The sequence below is a fragment of the Rhinopithecus roxellana genome, chromosome 4 (genome assembly GCF_007565055.1).
Source record: "Rhinopithecus roxellana isolate Shanxi Qingling chromosome 4, ASM756505v1, whole genome shotgun sequence".
Lineage (NCBI taxonomy): Eukaryota > Metazoa > Chordata > Mammalia > Primates > Cercopithecidae > Rhinopithecus > Rhinopithecus roxellana.
In genome coordinates this window covers 145,010,857-145,034,140 of record NC_044552.1, presented here as the reverse complement: position 1 = coordinate 145,034,140, position 23,284 = coordinate 145,010,857, and the positions used below count along the sequence as shown (strand labels likewise).

The 23,284-nt window shown below is 37.7% G+C and overlaps 1 protein-coding gene across 1 annotated transcript in view; it reads left to right on the top strand.

Moving 5' to 3' along the window:
* The window catches only part of UTRN (utrophin), a 603,735-nt gene that overhangs the window by 164,762 nt on the left and 415,689 nt on the right, over positions 1–23,284 (top strand). Inside the window, 7 exon segments of the mRNA XM_030928184.1 lie at positions 2,462–2,549; positions 7,809–8,050; positions 8,213–8,393; positions 10,194–10,339; positions 11,660–11,872; positions 21,637–21,750; positions 22,543–22,698. Of these exon segments, the coding sequence (XP_030784044.1) occupies positions 2,462–2,549; positions 7,809–8,050; positions 8,213–8,393; positions 10,194–10,339; positions 11,660–11,872; positions 21,637–21,750; positions 22,543–22,698 (1,140 nt within the window).

The following is a 23,284-nucleotide window of genomic DNA, read 5'->3' as shown; positions in this document are numbered from 1 at the left end:
TCAGTGATTAATCTTTTGACTTCATGTGGCTTTGGCCATGTCTCGATGAAAGCCCTTCTTGCATTTATGCTGTTGTTTGTTTATATGTCTGCCCGTTTATATGTCTGCCTGTGAGGGCTTAGAAATTGAAGATAATTTTCCATTGCACCCTTTTTATTCAGCACTTGGTAAAGCTCTTGTGGCTCATGGAAGCGGAGTGTGATGATTGTGGGTGGGCAGGGGGAATGGGGATGTTGGTTGTTCAGGGAGCAACTTTATCAGAGCCCTCTCTGCACAGAGAGTTGGGAAAGCCAGAAGTGGGGCCTGTGTTACATCATTTCATATGCTTCTCACAGTTCTGAAAGATGGATAGATGATTTTAATGATCACTGACCACCCAATTCTAAAAGATATTCAGGTGGCAGAAAATTTAGTAGTAACAGTGATCTTCATGGAACAAGTTCCACAAAATATTGATAAATTAAAGTCTATCCTGTGACCCAGAACAATTTTACTGGCAGAAGCTGTTACTATATTTGGGAGGATAAAGTATGTAAGGCATGATTGGCGTTCCTTTGTGTTTCATTTAATATTTATCTAGAAGTTCATTTATTTTGTTTCAGATGAGTAGTAACAGATGCCAAAGATTTGGAAAAAAATATATAAAACAAAGAAAATTTCAGCATTATTCTAATCCCCTATTTTTCTTGCAAACTGAGGAAAGATCAACGTATTCTTCTTCTTCTTATTATTATTTAGTGAAGGAGTATCTTGGTCCAACAGATGAATTACCTGGGTGGAGAATCTATAGTCTAGTCTCCTGCCATCTTAAGAGGAAGCAAAAAATCTACTTGTAAAAAGGAGACAATTGCCTTTTTCTCGAGTTTGATGGTGACTTTTACATTGATCCTTAGTTAGACAAAAGTAAATGGTGTTTCTTAGAATCTCTTGCTAATATTCCTTGATCTTTGACTATAAGAAGGTTGTTCTACCTAGTCACAATAAACGTTGTGAAAATCAAAGTAGGATAGCTGAATTTATTTGATAGCACTTACATGTAAAGAATTTAGAATTGGGATTCTTCTCTGGATTGTCTGGTTGAAGTAATACGGGTTGCTCAGAAGTTTTGATTTTGTTATGATGGATACTATTTGAATAGTTAATATATAAATATCAGTTGGGGGTGGAGGAATGGGAGAAAAATTCAAATACTGAGTTGTGTGCACATATACTTGTGTTTGTGCATGTATAGTTGATTTTACTTGCTTCATTCTTACTAGTTCTGTAAAGAATTTTGTCTTGGGAATATCAAACTATAGAGATAAATAAATGAAATTAAGAAGCATTTCGCAAACATAAGGAACAGAATGTGGGCTGGGCTTGCCATGGCTCACGCTTGTAATTCCAGCACAAGGAGGGAGGATTGCTTGAGCCCAGGAGTTTCAGACCAGCCTGGGCAACATAGGGAGACCCCCGTCTCTACAAAAAGTAAAAAAAAAAAAAAAAAAAATTAGTGGAGCGTGAGCTTACACTTATAACTCCAACTACTCTGGAGGCTGAGGTGGTAGGATCCCTTGAGCCCAGGAGGTTGAGGCTGCAGTGAGCCATGATTGTGCCACTGCACTCCAGCCTGGGTGACAGAGTGAGAAACTGCCTCAAAGGAAAAAAAAAAATGCTTTGGTTTGGGTTCTAAAGCATATCTTCTATTTTAATTATTTAAAAATTATGTATGAAATATGATTGTGCTTGAAGTTTACATTAAACCCTGGACTTAATATAATGCAAACAAATAATGCTGAGCCTCAAAATATTTGTATCCATTTTTCCTGTTTTCTTTCTTTTGAAATGGGAGTTTTGCTCTGTTGCCCAGGCTGGAGTGCAGTGGTGCGATCTTGGCTCACTGCAATCTCTGCCTCCTGGGTTCAAGCAATTCTCATGCCTAAGCCTCCCAAGCAGCTGGGATTATAGGCATGCACCACCATGCTTTGCTAATTTTTGTATTTTTAGTAAAGATGGGGTTTCACCATGTTGGCCAGGCTGGTGTCAAACTCCTGACCTCCAGTGATCCACCCCGCTCAGCCTTCCAAAGTGTGGGGTTACAAGTGTGAGCCACCATGCCCGCCTATTCTTTTGCTTGTTAGTTAATTTTTGTTCAGCAACCTCTGTCATAACACATTCAATTCTTTTGACTCAAATCATTATTTTTATGGCATGGTGAACTCAGGGTATGTATGTAAATAGATATACTAGATCTAAAACATAATTTTAATTATTTCCTTCTGATAGGAGCTTATAATTATCATGTACTTTTTTTTTCTCATAAAAGAAACCAGTGTCTTTTAGTTGCTGTGATTACTGTTTGAATTTACCTTTTCAGATTTAAAAAGAGTGTAGGAGGGACATTAAATCTAAAGATTTAAAACAGCAACATTATATTGAGAAGAAAGTTTGCAATATTCTTATGTTGGGACTTCATTTGCAGGCATTAGAAAAAGAACAGAGAGAAAGAATCCCCAGAGCAGATGAATTAAACCAAATGGGACAAATCCTTGTGGAGCAAATGGGAAAAGGTAAAATCCTTGATTTTTTTTCCCCATATTTTTCAGATGGTGGCATCGAATAATATTATAGTTTGCCCTATTAAATGTTTTGCTTTAACATTCTGATCCTCTTTTGGCTAGATAAATGTTTTCAAAAATGTTTTTAGGCAGTAGAATCTTTTAAAAAATGAAATTTTATTCTGAAGCTGATTGTAAAAGAACAGATAAAAGCAAAGTTTTTCTGATTTTATATGGGGTCGGGGCTGGACACCCTGATACCTTAGCAGAACAGTTAAAACCTACTAGCATAGTAGATTTTAAAACTGTATCCTTTGGGTTTATATATTGGGAATTTGTTTTGCAGGGGTGTAGCAAAAGAAAACTTTATTTGGCAACATTTGGGAAATGAAGTTATATTAAATTCATCAAGAGTATTTGATTTTTGATAATGTTTAATGCATTATATTTACTATATTTATTTACTACAGTATTTTTACAGTTAAGTTTGATAAGGTGTTACTTGTATATGAAATTTTTAACTGTGCCCAAGACTTTTTTTTTTTTTTTTTTTTGGCTGTAGCTCCCAGTGACTTAGAATAAGCTAAAAATTAATATTCTTGCTGTGCAGTTTTGCATGTGAATCTCTCTTTGTTCTAGAGAAATGCTGAAAGACATTTCTTGCATTCCGTGTCCCTTGGTCTAATAATGGTTAGCACTTTGGAAGGCTGCTGCAGCTCTCCTTGGCACTTGTACAGATATCTATATAGAATTAGGAATATTAGTTTGACAAGAGTCTTCAAAGCAGTAGCGTTTAATTTTTTATTGTTTGACTTTTTGTTATGGAAAATATAACTACATAAAAGCAAATAGAATACTATAATGAACTTCCTTGTATCAGTTACCTAGTTCAATAATTGACAATTCTGCCGTTCATGAATTATCTATACCTTTACTCGTTCCTCAGCCTCTCAAGTATTACTGTTTTTACAGTTTTCTTGGACATAAATTTACTTACATTGAAATACATGACTTAGCTGTGCTGTTTTGACAAATAGATATACCTGTGTAACCTACACACACACATCACTATGTAGAAAATGTCCACCTTTCCAGAAAGTTCTCTTTTGGGTTAGTCACCTTCCTCCCTCCAGAAAACAACTGTTCATGTTGTTTTGATCTTAGATTATTTTGCTTCCAGCCTTTAACAAATATGTTTATTTAGTAGGCATACTGGATGTGTATACACACACACACACACAAACATATGTATACAAACACATATACAAACACAAACATATATAGATATATACACATACACACAAAATATGGAATGTAAACCATGTGGACAGTGTATGTCCATTTATTTTGAAATTATGCAAATGTATTGTCAATCTATATATTATTAATAAAGGTTAATTTCTTCTTTAAATAAATTAAACAGAATAGTATTTAATACTTTCTTTCAAAGTCCATTCTAGCAAACTGTCTTAGTTGTCCTGCCTGTGGACATCCCACTTGGAGGTTTCTCTTTCCAGTATTTACTTAAAGAGATCCAGAGACACAAACAGATGATAACTTCCCTTGAGATGCTGGTTCATTCAATAATTATAATGCATTGGATGTTGAATTTATTTCCTTTACAAGCATAGATTTTTTTACTTCTACCTCAGCAAGTGACTCTGACTTTATCTGATGTGAATATGGGATAACTTATTGAATCTGTGCACTGAATTTACTCCCATTTCTGTCAGGTTTTCAGCAGTGTGGCAGAATTATGAAGATGGGGGAGACTTGATGTAGGTGAGAAGTTGGTGCAAGGTGATGTTACAGTGAGAATAACAGTGATTGGGGGAATGGGCGAACTTGGATTGTCCTGTCCTTTTCTAGTTTCTTATCCTTGGGAAAGTCTTGAAACCCTTGCGTTTCTTTACCTTGGTGTCTGGAAAGTGAGGGAGTTTATTAGCTGACTCTTAGCTATTAGTTTATCCGCTATTAGTTTATTAGCTGACTGTAGGCTTTGGTCCATAAAAATTTTACCATAAACGGGTCCTAAACAGACACATTCTGGACATTGAATTCACATGAAGGTGCTACTTGCAAAAGGCCAAAGGCAACACTGGAGAATAGATGACATGGGGCTTTTGTCACCTAATATATACTTGTCCAATTTCATAGGAAACATTTTATATTTTGTATTATATCAATTTTTTTTCAAGCATTGGTGGAATTAGAAATGCATTCCTTAGAGGACCCTAATTCTTTTTTGTTTTAAAGATGCATCTGTTTAAAAAAATTTTTTTAGGATAACAGTAGGAAGCTGAGAAATGGAGGAGCTGAACTGAATAAACTCTGTATGTTCCAGTTCAGTTAGGGAGGCATGTCAAATTCTTCAGTAGAACCCATGTTTGAATAATCACGTCACTGTTTTTCTGAAACCAGTTCCAGGTCTTTCCTGCCTAATGCATTTTAGGTAAGTTTTGAGATATGTCATCGAGCATAAAAATGTTTTTAGAAAATAAAATAGCGTGAGGCTGGGCGCAGTGGCTCATGCCTGTAATCCCAGCACTTTGGGAGGCTGAGGTGGGTGGATCATGTGGTCAGGAGATCAACACCATCCTGGCCAACATGGTGAAACCCCGTCTCTACTAAAAATACAAAAATTAGCTGGACATGGTGGCGCGTGCCTGTGATCTCAGCTACTCAGGAGGCTGAGGCAGGAGAATCGCTTGAACCAGGGAGTTGGAGGTTGCAATGAGCTGAGATTGCACTGCTACACTCCATCCTGGTGACAGAGCAAGACTCTGTCTCAAAAATAAATAAATAAATGAATAACAATAAATAAATAAATAAATAAAAATAATTAAAATAAAATAATGTGCTTCATTTGACTTTCACAGCTGATATACTTGGTTTTCTTTGTTTAGCTTATCTTGTTCCTAGAGATTCTCATCTAATAAAATACAGTAGTTGGGCCTCTGGATAACATGGCTTTATGAGTTGATACCCATTGTGGTTGCCTAAGCATATAAGCCCATGAAGTTTGGTGAAGTTTCTATGTTTTATAAATATTTCCCTTGATTCCAATAGTGATAGACTGAGAAGTATAAAGTCAAGTGAGACTAAGTGGCAGGAATGTGTTCTATTTTCTCTCTTTTGGATAATTAATAAAGTGATATGCTGTTGATTTTGCCTTTTGACTGGTCATTGTCTAAGAACTCTGTGTTTTATAGAAATAGAAAATTTTAAACTCTGGATCTCTGGGAGTAAAACAACTATTTTAAAAGACAATGGCAGTTTTCCTTTTATCAGATGTAAATTGTGTTTGAATCATTACTGGACATCACTGTAACCAGCAATATCTCAGGATTAGAGACGGGGAGATTCAGATGTTTAAAATCAGTTTAAAGAGGCAAAATGAATGGCTTATAAGACTTTGTCAGTGAAAAAATACCTGAAGTTGTTTTAACTGCCCTTGTTCTTGAAGTGAGCTCCTCTTTCCAGTTTTCTAGATGAGTAGTGATAATTTTCCATCTCAGAAATTTTATTTACCAACTTAATTTTCTTCCTGGATTAGTATAAATTGTCCAACATAAAGATGATGTGGCTGGTGTTACTATTCCTTTGCCTAACTAGGATAGAAATGATGCGGTAGAGGCACAACCCATATCTCCATTGTTCAGATTGTTAGGAAAATGGTGATTTATTTTGTATACTCTCCCCATTAACAGGGATAATGCAGCATGGCTTGTGGTGTGAATGCTTTGTTTTTGTCTCATATTCTCTTACCTGAGAGATGGTGGTGAACAGTGAGCTTCTGCAATTGACATAGGTGACACATTCAAATTACAGCATGATATGCCCTCATTTATAATTTTTAGTGGACACAGTGTATTATAAAATTTTCAAAGTTTCATTGTCTGTGGATCATACATGACTTTTTGTTTTTATGCCATTTTTTTTTTTTTAGTTCAAACTCTCATTATCCTGGATTTTGATTATATATGTTTATAAACCAGGATTGTTTATTGCCTTCCTACTCAGTAAAAATGTGAAGCCATCCTTTCAGTACGCATGTTCTCCTCTCAATAGAAAGATTCTTTTGAAGATTTCCCATACTTTTTCATAGTCATTTTAGAGGATTTGAAGGTATTTTAGATTAAGGGAAGGACTATGATAAAATCTGTTATCATATATAACTTTATTATTTTTAGGAACATTCTCTAATTTTCAAAAATATCGGACAAATAAAATGATAAGATTTCAGTAATAAAAGTGGTGGCATTGTTTTCCTTGATGTTTTTCTAAAGTTGTTGGGGTCTGCGTGTTTCCTGAACAAAGGAATGAACACACAAGACAACACAAGACAAGAGAAACATGGCGGCCACTCCGAACGACAGGCTCCGCTTTATTTTATACCATCGTTTGTGGAATGTTACCAAGTCACAAGACACATTGTTGTTTTTCTGACCTTTCCCTGACTTTCTGGATTTCCAATATGTTTACATATAAACAAGCCCCCAGGGTCTGCTATTTGCAACTGGCTCCTTTGTCCTCCCTGTTTGCAGGGGAGGAATGCCCTGCTTCGTTTGCAAGAGCAGGACTTATCGGGAATGCCCTGCTTCGTTTGCAAGCACATAGTCCTCTACATAAAGTAGATCATCTTATTGCTGCCTCAGTCTTTTGGTATTTGCTTATTTATGTGCATGGTCTCCAATGGGCTTGTGATGCTTCTAGAGCCTGGCTGCTGGCTTAATATTCCTGCACTCACCAGGTTGCTATCCAGCATAAGGCATTCTTGCCATTCATTTCTTAATTTATATGACACTGTGCTTTGGTCACCAAGACTTGAGCTGCCTCCTAGTTTTTCTTGCCAGCTGTTTTTTTTTTTCTTAGGACAAAGGGTCTTCTTTCTGAAGTCAGGGGCCTAGGCAGATCAAGCTAGTTGATCTTATTTCAGTGGCTCAGGTGATAAACTAGCAGAGTGGAAGCATGGCACGGATGGAAACATATATTACCCAGAAAAGGCAGTGATGTGCCCTTTGCAATAGCCGCACCACTCCTGAATCATTATTTTAAAATGTCTTCCTTCTTTGGTCAAGGAATTGAAATAAGTGTAATTATTTTTAAGTGCATCATTATACATTTTTGTTGTTGTATTAAAAGGGACTTAAGAAAGTGATCATTATATGTGACATTGCCTCACTATTCTGAATGTTAGAATGTTTAGAATAAATTCAAGATGCATTTTGTAATATATAGACTGTTTGCTTCTTTTTCATGACTACATAGAAGGCCTTCCTACTGAAGAGATAAAAAATGTTCTGGAGAAGGTTTTATCAGAATGGAAGAACGTATCTCAACATTTGGAAGATCTGGAAAGAAAAATTCAGCTACAGGAAGATATAAATGCTTATTTCAAGCAGCTCGATGAGCTTGAAAAGGTCATCAAGACAAAGGAGGAGTGGGTAAAACACACTTCCGTTTCTGAATCTTCCTGGCAGTCCTTGCCAAGCTTGAAGGATTCCTGTCAGGTAAGGAGCCAACTGTCTGGAATGTGGAGGAATTCTGTGTGCAGTCCCAGAGTTAAGGAGGGCTTCTTGTATCATGAACTTCAAGTTAATGCTGCCCTGATTAACTTCCTGTGAGGATGTTCATCTTCAGTGAGTTATGTGACCATATTTTCTCTTCCTTAGCGGGAATTGACAAATCTTCTTGGCCTCCACCCCAAAATTGAAATGGCGCGTGCAAGCTGCTCGGCCCTGAAGTCTCAGCCTTCTGCCCCAGATTTTGTCCAGCGGGGCTTCGATGGCTTTCTGGGCCGCTACCAAGCTGTACAACAGGCTTTAAAGGATCGTCAACAACAGCTAGAGAATGGTAAACCCAATGATTTTAATATCTCCTCTCTCAGTTTGCCTTAATTTAAACATGACTCCCAACATTTAGAACTTGAGTACGCTTGCTTGCTTTGCACCAACCTTCTCTATTTTCCGTTGTGCCTGTATTGTTCAAAGTCTTAAAGTCTCCTGTATTCAGATTCTTTTCCAGATTCACACCTTTTTGTAAATATATAGACAAGTTTCGTGTGCTCTAAAATTGTGTCAGTAGGATACACTCCGTCATCCAGGCTGGAGTACAGTGGTGCAATCATAGCTGCAGTCTTGACCTCCTGGGCTTCAGTGGTCCTTCTGCCTCAGCCTACTGAGTAGCTGGGACTACAGGCATGCACCACCATGCCTGGCTGGTTTTTTATTTTTAGTAGAGCCGGAGTCTAGCTATGTTGCTTATGCTGGTCTAGAACTCCTGGGCTCAAGTGATCGTCCCACCTCAGTCTCCCAGAATAACAGGTGTTAGCCATTATAACAGGTGTTCTAACAGCCTCCCAACATAACAGGTATTAGCCAAATTAACAGGTGTTAGCCTCCCAAAATAACAGGGATAACAGGTGTCAGCCATTGTACCTGACCTGGATGTAATGATTTGTAAATAGTTTTTTTTTATTTTTTTAAAGAAACAGGTGCAATTTCTTCCTTTGGCTGAGGAGGCCACTTAATATCATTGCTAGGAGGATTAAAATGAATGATCCCTTACTTCTGTTTCCTCAAAATAGTTCAAGTTTTAGCAGTCCCATAGTCTCTTTTAAAAGAAATCATATTCCACTATCAGATTCAGAAAAATTTTAGAGTTCTTACTTTTGGAATACACTTGGTTTTGGAAGGTTCACTGTTAAAGGTTTTGAAAGCTCATTCCTCTTACGTTACACTGTTTACTTCCTAGCTGCCATTTGAGTTAGGAACTGTGTTGCATTGTGCATTATTATTTTGGGTAGTGCACACTGAAAAGCTCCACATGTAACCCAGCCTAACTTCAGCAATTGTAGATTGTGTGATGACTGGAAGTACCTGTATGTGTACATGCTAGGCAAATGTGTTGTGTTACCTTTCTTTTGAAAGTGCATCGGGGCAGCGTGTCTTTGTTCCTTGAGTTCAGTTATGTGAGGTAAATCTTTTGAGGGTACCTCTTTCTCCACTTACTGGTGCAAACTATGCTTTTACTTTTGACAAGGATCAATAGGCAGTTTAACTTTTGCTGCTAGTTGATTTCACCTCTTTGTGTTTCAAGAGAACTCACTTCCTTTCCACACAAGTGTTACATCTACGAGATTTTTATGTTACTAACTCAGGTAGGCACTGTTCCAGCTGGCTGTTCGGCCATTATTTCTCAGGGTACCTGGGCAGCATGGTGGCAGTATTTCCATATAATTTCCTCCACTCTATAGATGGGTTTGTCTACACGGCAGAGCTTAACAGCAAGACTGGTTGACGGGATCTTTGCTTTCTTTTATTCTTTGTGTAGCTGTTAAGGAAGATGAGATTATATGGGACAAAAGGGACATTGTTGTTCCATCTTCAGAGAGACATTTCATCATGAAGAAATGAAGAAAAATTATAGTGGGTTAGTTAATATTTTCAAATGTCAACATCCGCAGGAATGAAGTCACTGTCTGACTCTCAGAAATGCCAATGGAATGATCTGTGTTATTAACAGAGATCCTTTTACATTTTAATCATGGGGTCTCCTTTGCCATGTATTGGAATTCATTTAGGATGATGGTCTATGTAATAATATTGGGTTCCTAACATGATTTTCTCAACTTAAATATTTTTAAATCAGCAGAACTGAAGGGCCAACCTGGGCATGCATATCTGGAAACATTGAAAACACTGAAAGTTGTGCTAAATGATTCAGAAAATAAGGCCCAGGCATCTCTGAGTGTCCTTAATGATCCTGCCAAGGTGGAGAAGGCCCTGCAAGAAAAAAAGGTAACATATATTTTCCATGTTAGAACTCTAGCGTTTCTTCTAATATCTCCTCTTACATATTTTGAAATGTTTTTCAGAGATAAAAAACAATTGGTCAGTTTTGTTCATCATTGGTCCAAAAATTTATGTATGATTTAAGGGTTAGTTTGACCTCACATAAAAGAAAATACAGTTGTTAAATATTTTTTCATAGAAGAAAAGCATATTTTCTCCTTCTGGTGTGATTAGCTTAAAGTTCTCAACCTGTTCATAATCTGCTAAAATATCTTTAATGAAATGAGGACTATCAGTCGATGTGTTGATGTATACTTTTTTCTGCATCGAATAGGAATATTTCCCTGGCCATTTAGTTGAGTAGCTTTATGGCTCTGCACTATTTTATCAGATGAAAGGAGAGCAGCCATTGAGCACTGCACACTTGGCCCACACTTGCTGTGCCATTCCCTTGGTGTTCAGTGTTGAGAATACATTGTATTGCTCACACACAACTCATGAAGAAAAAGCTTTAATTTTTATGATTATGCCTATTTTTTATGAGTTGTTCATGTTTTGTTTTGTTTTTTGATTTCCAACTTTGATTTTAAGTTCAGGGGTACTTGTGCAGGATGTACAGGTTTGTTACATGGGTAAACGTGTTGTCATGGTAGTTTGTTGCACTCCGTATTAAGCCCAGGATCTATTAGCTCTTCTTCCTGATGCTTTCCCTCCCACCATACCCCACCCCCCAACAGACCCCAGTGTGTATTGTTCCCCACCATGTGTCCATGTGCACTCACCATTCAGCTCCCACTTACAAGTGAGAATATGCAGTATTTGTGGGTTTTTTTTGTTTGTTTCTGCATTAGTTTGCTGAGGATAATGGCTTCCAGCTCTATCCATATCCCTGCAAAAGACATGATCTTGTTCCTTTTTATGGCAACATAGTATTCCATGGTGTATATGTACCACATTTTCTTTAACTAGTCTATCATTGATGGGCATTTGGGTTGATTCCTTGTCTTTGCTATTGTGAATTTTGCTGCAATGAACATAGTGTGCATGTATCTTTATAAGAGAATGATTTGTATTCCTTTGGGTATATACCCAGTAAGATTGCTGGGTCATATGGTATTTCTGGTTTAGGTTCTAGGTCTTTGAGGAATCACCACACTGTCTTCCACAATGGTTGAACTAATTTACACTCCCACCCACTGTTCTTTTTAGATAAAAATTCTTTCTAATGCATTTTAAAGTGACTTTTGACTTTATATAGCCCATTTTACTATTATCTGTGCAGACACATTGTTGTGCATATTTTTAATATTTTAAAACATTTTCCAGGCCCTTGATGAAATCCTTGAGAATCAGAAACCTACATTACATAAACTTGCAGAAGAAACAAAGGCTCTGGAGAAAAATGTTCATCCTGATGTAGAAAAATTATATAAACAAGAATTTGATGATGTGCAAGGAAAGTGGAACGAGCTAAAGGTCTTGGTTTCCAAAGATCTGCATTTGCTTGAAGAAATTACTCTCAAACTCAGAGCTTTTGAGGTAAATCCAGAGGCCACTGGGAGTTTAAGTTTATTACAGGGTAAATAGTAATTATCTTGTAAGATTCACATATTTATTATTTGAATATTTTACATTCTTTCTAGACCCACATTTATTATGTATTTAAGTTGGGACTTATCAAAAATGTACTTTTAATGTGCTGGAGAGCACATTTATTTCCTTTTGCCTGGAAGCAAAGTCAAAAGTAGAGTACACTGTATCTTGAACATAAGAGAAAATTGCTTAAAAATGGTCAAAATACTGTTTCAGGCATGGAGGGTCTGTGTGAAATACAGACTGTTGATTAAATTATAGTGGTAACTTGATTGGAGTGGTAGAAATAGCCCAGGTAGTAGTAAATTGCTGAGTACTTGAAACTACTTTTTACAGGTTTTTGACATTTGAAGTCAAAAGTCAGAGAGAGTGGGTAGGCAAATAGTTCCAGGGACATGAAAATACAGAAGGAGGATCCTTCATTACACCTGAAAATGTCGACAGATGCAACAGTGATAAAGTTTAAGAGGAAGGGATAAATGTGAGGACTTATAAGGGGAGAGTCAATGTCAATAGAAGTCAGTGTCAGATAGGACAGGTTGGGTTTTAACATTCTACCCATAAGAAAAATGGAGAAGCAGAGTTTCCAGGTCACCTGGTATTTTAATAGGAAAGTTCTGGGTGGAGAATGAACCAATCACACTCTCTCCCTGCAAGGCTTCCTATCCTCCCAGTGACTCCTTACCTTGGTCTTTTTTTTTTTCTTTTTCCCATCAGTCAGGGATCTTTGTCTTTTTGAAATTTCTTATTCACCGATGTATACCAAGATGTACTCTTAATGAGAGCAATGCCTGGCACAGAGAAGGCATCCAATCAATATTTTTCAATGAATGAAATGAAATTAGCAATAGGAGATTTAGATTTAGATATATCTCTATATATCTATATATTGAGAGAGATAGATTCTCTTGGAAGCTAAATCCAAGTATGTGTAGCTATATCTCTCTCTATATAGATCCAAATATAGAGCTATATCTCTCTATATATAGACGTATATGTATATACGTCTATATTTATATAGAGAATCTAAATTCAAATCTATATATATTTAGATGTAGATCCAAATATATGTAGATACAACATATATTTCTACATATATTTGGATCTATATCTAAATATTATATCTACATATATTTGGATCTACATGTAAATATATATAGATTTGGATTTAGATGCTAAGCAAATTTGCAGAAGGAATATTGCCCCCAAAAAAGTGCAAAGATTGAATGTGAAGACAAAATTAATGAAAATGTATGTTTTGAAAATCAAAGTCAGAGAACACGTGGTAGAAGCGGAGCTGGAAGACCTCACAGATTAGTGTGGAAGGGATCCAGCCAGATTCCCTGAGTGGTGACCACTGAATTTGGAGGGGCGTTCTTTGCCTTAGGAACTAATTGGTAGTTCCAATGAATGATCAGCAGAAGACACAGATGGAGGGGTTGTGTGTATGTGTGGGTAGCTGTGTGTGATTGTAGTGACAGGAGGTAGTTTTTCTCTAGGTGTAAGTGCAGTTCTAGATGGAGATCTCATTCAAATAAACCAGTAATTAGGGAGAGAAATGTGTTTTGTGTGGCTTAGTATTTTTTTTTTTTTTTTTTTTTTTTTTGAGACAGAGTCTCGCTCTGCCGCCCAGGCTGGAGTGCTGTGGCCGGATCTCAGCTCACTGCAAGCTCCGCCTCCTGGGTTCACGCCATTCTCCTGCCTCAGCCTCCCGAGTAACTGGGACTACAGGCACATGCCACTATGCCCGGCTAAAGTTTTATTTTTAGTAGAGACGGGGTTTCACCATGTTGGCCAGGCTAGTCTCAAACTCCTGACCTCAGGTGATCTGCCCTCCTCAGCCTCCCAAAGTGCTGGGATTACAGACATGAGCCACTGCACCTGGCCCATTATGCTTTGTGATGGTCTCACTTCTCATTGTGTATTATCAGTTGTAATTGTTTCCAGCTTTCAAAATGAGCATTGACTTTTTCTATAATTCTAAAGTTTTTGGTTATGGTCCCAGCATTGGATTATCAGTGATTCTCAACTGGGGTGATTTTACCCTCCAGAGGATACTTGTTAATTTCTGGAGACATTTCTGCTGTCAGAACTGTGGGAGAAGGCTTCCAGTGGGTAGAGGCCAGGGATGCAGCTAAACATCGCACCATGCACAGGACAGCCTCCCACCAAAATAATCATCTGGCCCCAAATGTCAGTAGTGCCAATGTTTAGCAATGCCGATTAAACATTTCCCATCTTTTCAAAAGATCATCCCTTTGTTTTCAGTTTAAGTCCAAAGTGTAAATGGAGATTAACCTCAGGGTTAGTCTTCTTCTGCCTCTCAAAAGTGTATCTTAGGGTTAGCTAAATGTATGCTAATATTTCAATATGGAGCTTAATGAGAATAAATATTCTCCCAAAACACAAAAGAGTCCTGTTGTTATAGTAATCCAGCTTTAGGCTTTGGTGGGTTGTTGCTATTAATGTAGCAAATCCAGGTATGAAAAGTGGTCACTTGGAGTGTGTGCTAAATATTTATTTCCATTAAAAATACCCAACATAAGCTATATGCGTCTGGATATTTAAGTGTTTGTTGTTACAGTAGCAGATTTGTATGTCCAGTTATTTTTTTATTTGCTTCTTGTGTACTAACTGCAAGATTGTAGTTAAGGAATACAGTGTCTGTATTTCTTAATTGTATAACCCTTTCATTGAAATACATGTTTTATTTTAAATTCATAAGAAAACTCCTTTTTTTGCTTTGCAGGAATTGCTGGTTACTTAACTACTCATGATTTACTTGGGAAAACTTTAAGCTCCAGCCCTCAAATTATTAGATAATTATAATAAATATTTATTTGCTGATTATCATTGTTTTCCCTTTTTCAATGACCTGATATATAATTTTTTAGGCATTTAATTATTTTTGTCTTTAAGGCATGAAGCACAGTAGGTTTTAGATTCAATACCAATTCATAATAATGTTTCATAGGAATAAAATAGTTGACTTGTTTATTTTTTAAAATGCATTTTTCATTATATGAGTAGCATCCGAAGCCTACACATTGGGAAGAAATTGAATAACACAGAAATACTTACAGCGAACATTTAGAGGTCCTATTCTTCCCCAGTACCATTTTCTTTCCTGGGGGCAGCTAATATTAACAGTGGATCCTTGTACATTGGAATTGGACAAGAAAAATGGACAAATATTGCTAATTCTTATAATTTTTCTCCACACTATGGAAACAAATGATATTGGAACTCTGTGAGGGACATTTAAATCTATAGTCCAGATAGAGTTCGGAAGTGAATCCCACTACTTAATAACATCTTTCATTGATACAGCACATTTAAACTTTGAAAGTGTTTTCGTGGCTATATGCTTGCTTTTTTCTGCTATCCTTCAGTGTTTGTAAGTGGCTGTTAGTTGTGTGCAAATTTTAGTTTTCTGTTATTTGTTGGCATCACAGTGTTTTTCCTCTTTCGCCTGCATTTCCTTTGTCTCCATGGCTGGTTCCTTTTGTGCATGTAGCGATTGGACCTACATATTCTTACTCATTGTGTCATGCCCAAATACATTCTTAAATTCTTTTTATTTGTGCCATGCCAAAGCAATAACCTCCATTCCAGTACTTACGAGGTAAAATATTCATTGTTACTTTTACAAACTACTGTACCCCTTCCAGGTGACAAAACATTTGAAAATACATGAAATGGGTATTTCTTTTTTCCATTATTGATTTTACTGACTGGATTTTCCTGTGAATCATAGGGATAAAATATTATAAAATCCTAAGAGGCTGCTTATAGATCTCTCTTCACCAGCAGTAATATCTTTGGAATTGGGGCTGCAAGGTATTTCATATTACGTATTTCCTTTTCCTTATTCAAGAGCTTCTGCCGTGTGTATAACTGGGAAATCATGAAAGATGCCCCTAAGGCACACACCAAACTGTCTTCTATTTTCCAGCGCTCCTGTCTTTTCAGGCTCCTCCTCCAGCCCCTTCCTTCTGGGTTCAGGCTCTCATGCAATCTCTTGCCCTGACAATTTCCTTACCCTTTAAATCCGACCCCCACTTCCTGTCCCTTCTCTCTGGAATTCATCTTTCACACCAATACAAAAGGTGTACTTCTGAAAGGATCTGGTTGTCTTCACCATTAATACAAGTTAATACAAAGTGCCATTAATACAAAATGTCCCTTTCTTGCCCTGAAGCCCTCCCTGCATCTCCACTGTGAGCTGAATCAGGTGGGGAGAATACGGTGGGTCACCAAAGACCACCCTAGACTATAGCCTTTCTCCGGAAATGTCACATACTTGCTAGGAATTCACATCCTCCTCCTCCTTTCTGCTCATCTGTCTTCAGCCCAGCTCATCACTACACCCACAGCTAGATAATCATTCCCTCCTCTGTGATTCAACTGTGTGTCATTTACACCTTCACGACCCATCTCAGGCCGTCTTTTATTATGGTGAGAAGTGTGTGTCTCTCCTCCCATGAGGCATGAGCTCTTTGAGGGTTGGCTCCCGGTCAGGCATAGAGCAAGTTAGCAGATGTGAATGTAATTGATGTGTCGGGCCTCTCTAGTGAAAGTGGATTGATACAGTCCAAATGCCTGGTTATCCTAAGTGGCAGGACACCTGTGTAGTCATGCTTCTTCCTTCGATTGTTGAACAGTCAAAGGCACACATGAATGGACTTGCTCTGACTCGGAATCTGGAAGCGGGGATGCTGGAGCTCCAACAGGCAGAACCAGGTTTTGAAAGTACTTTGGAAAGCATTTTAGGGTAAAAATGCAATACTTTCTAAGAGTAATATTAGTAGAGATGATTTAATCCTTTTTAGGTAATATATAATTGATTTCTCATAAGGGTTTTTTTTTTTTTTTTTTTTTTTTTCTCATTTGTGAACACATCTTACTTTACTGAAGGGAATATTCATATATTCCCTACCTTAGATTTAAGAACTTTATTAGTTTTTGATAAATAAGTGTAGTAGCAATGTCATTGTTTGTCTTCCCTACTAAGTGAGAGAGCACATTTTCAAGGTTGTGATTTTGAGGTTATTGAATATTATAAAGTGAAACAAAATAGGAACCTTGCTACCTTAAATTACTGTTTTAATTCTGGCTTCACTGTATTTTTTTTTTTTTTTTTCTGGTCTATGTCTTAAAAAGCTGTGGACATTCCAACAGATGGGGGAGGAGCAAAAAAAAATTCCAGGAATTTAGCTGTAATCAAGTCTCCGGAGGTAGTTGTGTACCTTGGAATCTTATTGTCTTAAATCCAGATTTACCAAGCTTTAAATTACCTCCATCCTTAGCTGACAGGATTGGGGGTGGGAGATGATGTGAGATAGGATCAAAGGAATTGTTTTAATGACCTTGCGGTTCCTTTTCTGTGATCCCATAGCAGGGTATTGCCCAGGTGAAATGCTTAGAAATCATTGCTTTTGAGCAGTGGTGGTCCGTGTAGACTGTGGCCCTTCCAAACTAGAATATTTGATGTTTTGATTTTCAAAAAATACTGTATTAGTAATTTTATATTTATTTGAATATTTGTGAGTAAAAGTAGGAATGAGAAATGGCTGCCCCAGATTAGTACTTAGTTTTTTTTTTTTTGCATGTGAAATAATGACATTTGCTTTAGAAATTTACTAGCAGTTTTTATATTTTGTTTTAGTTTATAAGAACTGAAGTCCCTTAAAGAATTGTGTGAGTGTGTGTGTGTGTTCTGTAAGCAGATGGAGGTGAAGAAAAAAAAGTCATCATTATTGTAGATTAAAAGCCTTTTAAGTGCATCAGCTGAGTAATTTTTAAATGGACAGAGAAACACTATTTTCATGTGAGCTGTTTGACCATCTTTGTAACCAGCCTCTTTGCTGTGGAATTGTCTTAAAGATGAACTGACTTTTGGTATATTTGAAAAGCACAGGAAACATCTGCTACAGGTTGACTGTGACAATATTTTGCTCAGGGAAAGAGGAGATAGGATAGGGAGAATGGAAGGCAGAGCAGAGCTCCCTGTCTCCTGCCTTCACCCTCACAGCATTGATCGTCGGGACTTATAACCCTTCCCGCATGGTGTGCCACAAGGTGGAAACGCCAAGTGAATCTGCAGCTGCCAAGCACTTCTGAAGGGTGGGCCTTTCCTTCTGTACCGATTCCTTCCCATGAGCTGTATTTGGCCAGGTCTGGCCAGATATATAAGCAGTAGCGGTTTGAAACAGTTACTTTGAAACAGTTACAGGATAGAACAAGCATTAGTGTTGGCAGCAATTAAAAAAGTGAAATCTATGCTTGTGCAAACACGTGCTCATCTTGTCCATTCAGTCCTGTGGTTCCTCTGATGGGACATAAACACCAAAACTTGGATGTGGTAACTCTTATGGTCTTAATCTTGGTAATAATAAAGTAGTTACTTTTGTAGATCTTAGTATAATAATTGCTACCATTTAGTGCATTCTTCTATGTGGGAATCTCTGTTTTTCAGAACAACCAGACAAGATAGTTGTTATGATTCTAATTTTACAGATGAGTTACTAAGGCTCAAAGAAAAATTAGTTTCTCAAAGCCCCATGGCTAGGCAGGTGCTGAGCTTGGTAGTCAGACCTTAGCATTTCTTTATTTGGGCATACTGTCTCTTTTAGAACACAGCATGGTCAGAATTACATGCAGGATTTTTAGTAGTGAAAATATTACAGTGTGTACATATTCCCTTCTATTCCTTTCCTCACTGTTGGGATGATCCATTGGCCTACATGGCTTATCTGTCTGTTGCTTTTCTCTTTCTTTTTTCTCACGTCAAAGTTTAAGAGGGAGAGAAGGAACAGATACATGTGAAATGTGTGTTCCCTCATAGGTCTGTGTGTGTCAGAGAGAGTGTGGGAAGGAGGGAGGAAGGAAGGCAGTCGAGGCCATAAAACTTCCTCATACGCCAGTGACTGGAGTAGTTAAGGCCATTTTCTCAAGTCAAAGCCAATTGTGGTTAAAACCTCCTTGAAATATAATGCTTCCATATACATTTTGAAAATTTTTGGCTGAGGAGACCATCAGTTCTCCTTATTCAAAGTACAGTTAATGAATTTCCCAGTCATACAGCAGTAATGCATTTTTAAATTTTATTTTATTTTATTTTATTTTTTTGTGACAGAGTCTTGCTGTGTTGCCCAGGCTTGAGTGCAGTGGCGTGATCTCGGCTTACTGCAAGCTGCACCTCCTGGGTTCACGCCATTCTCCTGCCTCAGCTTCTCAAGTAGCTGGGACTATAGGCGCCCGCCACCATGCCTGGCTCATGTTTTCGTATTTTTAGTCGAGATGGTGTTTCACCATGTTAGCCAGGATGGTCTCAATCTCCTGACTTCATGATCTGCCTGCCTCAGCCTCCCAAAGTGCTGGGATTACAGGCGTGAGCCACCACGCCTGGCCCCAGTAATGCATTCTTTAAAAGTGCAGAATGGAGATTAGCAGTGCAGGCATCTGTGGTGACAAGTTAAGCGAGAATTTTTAAAGTCGTATTTTATAAACTCTATGAATGTATTCACACTTTCTCTCTTTTTGCACTTCTGTGTTTTTTGGATGCCCCACTCTACCCGCTCTGAGCATGTCTTCCCAAGATGCGTTCTATGCTAAGATCTTGAAATGCTGGAGCAAACACAGAAATGACCTGTAACCAACTGAAAATATACAAGGGTAGCAGGGACCTGTGGAATCATGTCAGACAGACTGGAGAAGAGAGGAGGAAGCAGCCTGGGGAAAGTGTGCAATGGAACTGAAATGGCTTTCAAAGCTGTGCCAAGAATAAACGAGATGCAGAGGTGCTTAGACAGGATGGTGTAATATTAATGGAGGACACAGAGAAACCTAGCTGGATAAGCACTTTTTACTTGCCATCTTCATCAGAGAATGGCCTTCAAAACTAGGGAGCATAGAATAGTCATTACTGAGAGTGCTTTAGAGCCTGAACTAAGGACAACAGGCAAAAGCATTCAGAGTTCCTCCAGATGCATAAATCTGAATCCCAAGTGGGATTTTTACCCATGATCTCAGGGTCAGTCACGTCATAAACCTGTGACAAATTACCAGAAAAATGGAGATGGAGAAATGTCCTAATTAAGAGGACACATTAGTTTTTAGAAGCTGAAGCTATAAAGTAAGTTTGATGTCATTTCCTAGCCAAACTGTAAGATAAATAACCGACTAGAGATCTTATATGTGCTTAGGAAAGAATGTGGTGGTCACCAGGAATCAACAGGGATACCACTAATAGGCCTTGTCCAGACTCATTTCATTTAAGTACTACTTTTCTTTTCTTTTTTTTTTTTTGAGGAGGAAGACCAGATTATTGGATGCATAGAGTGATAAGGTCTCACATTTGGAGATGCTGTCTCATTTAGTTCAAATAATGCTCACAAATGAACATTCTTGGCAAGTCTTGATTTCACCAAAGTGTTTGAGATAATCTCTGATAACCTTGTATAAACTAGTTAGATCTTTGTGATCAATTCAAACATTATAAGGATCAGAATAGTTGGTTCTGGGTGGCATATTTTAAGGACATTAAAAAACTGATGTAGGTTCCAGAGCATGTTGATCAGAGTAGTGAGCAATACCTAGATGTCATGTCCTGCAGACATCATGGAAGGAATTGGGAACATGTCATCAGCAGAAGACTGGAGAAAAACATGGCAGTTGCCCACCTATGGAAAGAAATGACTTTGGTATTAGAGCTCAAAAGCTCAAATTGTATCTACTTATTTGCATTCTCTTTTTTTTTCTTTTTTTTGGGGGGGTGGGGGACAGAGTCTTGCTCTGTTGCCAGGCTGGAGTACAGTGGTGTGATCTTGGCTCACTGCAACCTCTGCCTCCCAGGTTCAGGCAATTCTCCTGCCTCAGCTCCCTGAGTAGCTGGGACTACAGGCACCCCACCATGCCCAGCTAATTTTTGTGTTTTTAGTAGAGATGGGGTTTTACCTTGTTGGCCAGAATGGTCTCAAGCTCTTGACCTCGTGATCCATGGCCTGGGTCTCCCAAAGTGTTAGGATTACAGGCGTGAGCCACCATGCTTGACCCTTATTTGTATTTTTTAAGGCCCAGTTCCAATGTTACCTTCTCTCTAAAGCCTCTTTCTCTTTGCAAAATGTTTGCTTTCACATTTGTCTTTGAACCCTTATCACCATACACAGTAACTAGTTTATGTATACGGTAGGTGCTTAATAAATGTTGGGTGAAAGAATGGAGCAGAGCAGTGACTGTCCTGAGTTCTCAGATAAAAAGGCATCCAACGGCAGAAATGAGAGCCATCTATTGTATTCCCTCCACCATTCTATTTGTTTATTCCTGCTCTGAGTTACTAACTTTAAAGAAAAATTGTTCTAAATTATATCAGAGAAAAATATTTTATAGCTGATTAAACTTAGAAATGCATTTTTTCCCTGTAATTTGCATTTTAAATCATACCTATTGTTTGCATTTAAGCAAAAAGAGCTAGTGTTTGGAAATCTTTAGAATGGTTACTAGCCTGTCATCTCTTGAGGATTTTAGTCAAGAATGAAGAAAAGAATCATTTTCAAAGTTGGAAGCCTTAAAAAAAGAAATAAACTAAGTGAAAATGATACCATCGGAGCTATAAAAAGTTGCCTTTGTTCCAGTGGCAGTAGATCTTGAGATGTAGTAGACTGAACGTCACGGAGTAATATCCCCCTCTGTTATCGTGTTCGATTTAGGCTGATTCAACAGTCATTGAGAAGTGGATGGATGGCGTGAAAGACTTCCTAATGAAACAGCAGGCTGCCCGAGGAAACGACGCGGATCTACAGAGGCAGTTAGACCAGTGCTCTGTGAGTTTTGCTGATCTGGGGAATTTGTCATAAATAATGTTTTGTTCTTTTTCCATGTTTTTCGCTGCTATTATTAAAATTGTGAGAATATAACATAACATTCAATCTAGATAAAATATCTTTCATCATAAAGCTTTTATGACTTTATAGCTAATAAAAGAATGAAAGATTCTTCATGTTTTTATTTCTGGCCATGGTTATAGAATTTTGAGAGGTTATAGAATAGAGAACAAGAATAATTTTAGTTCATTAGAAGTCATTGTATATTGCATTTGTTGTGCCACATGGTGAGGATTTTAAAAAAACATATGTAACAAATGAATTTGAGAAGTGTCTGTTCATCAAATTCATTTGTTAAGTATGTTTTTCTTAAATCCTCACTGTGTGGCACAAGAAAAGCAATATATAATGACGCCATGTTATTCATATGTACCCTATAACTTAAAGTATAAAGAAAAAACAACACCCCCCCCCAAAAAAAAAAAAAAAAAAGAATTTGCTAGTAATAGTGCATGCAGTTTGTATTTGGTTAAATCGTTAGGCTTCTCTACATTAATTAAAAGACTGTTTCCTGCTGAGAGTCAAGTATTTCTGCTCTAATTTGTCAGATGGCTATATCAAGCACCCAGGTGAAATGAGTTTCTTATGGCACAATATTTCTTAAGTAGTTAGAAGTACTGACTCTTAAGCAGTCTGCTTCTATAATATTTGCAGGGAGATAAGCAGACAAACTATAATTATGGCATCCACTTATATAGTAATGAACTCAACATGCATCTTTTATGTGTTTAGGCATTTGTTAATGAAATAGAAACAATTGAATCATCTCTGAAAAACATGAAGGAAATAGAGACTAATCTTCAAAGTGGTCCCATTGCTGGAATAAAAACTTGGGTGCAGACAAGACTAAGTGACTACCAAACCCAACTGGAGAAACTTAGCAAGGAGGTGAGTTTTTCAACGTTGCTATCTATGGTTTTCAAGAGATGTAGACTATAGCTTCTCTTAACTGACTAAATGTATTATGGCCCATCCAGTTTGAAAAACAATGGTCTAGAATAACTCCAGCATGGGTAGCGAGCTGGGGCAAAAAAAGGGCATCATTTTTTGAATTAAGAGAGGGTGCTGATTGTCCAGTTTGGCTCAGGGCTTACCCATTCCTGTCTTAAACCTCTCTTGAAACACATTTATGGCACTTGCTTTACCCCTAAAACATTTGAGTGTGGCCATTTATTTACTTAGCAAATATTAATGAGTTGCCAACTGTCAAGCATCATTCTAGGCACTGCAGGTACAGCATTGAACAAGGAAGAAGAAACTCCTCTTAAGGAGCTTACATTCTAGCAAGGCAGATGGATAACAAATAAAATCATGGAGGAGTAGCAAGGAGTTAGGGCTAGGTGGGTTATTTCAAATAGGAGTGTCAAGGAAGGACTTTCTGAGATGGGGACGTTTGAATAAAGAACTGAGTAAAGTAAGAGATGAACCTTGTAAGGTTCAGATAAGAACATTCAGGCGTGGAGAATAGCAAGTT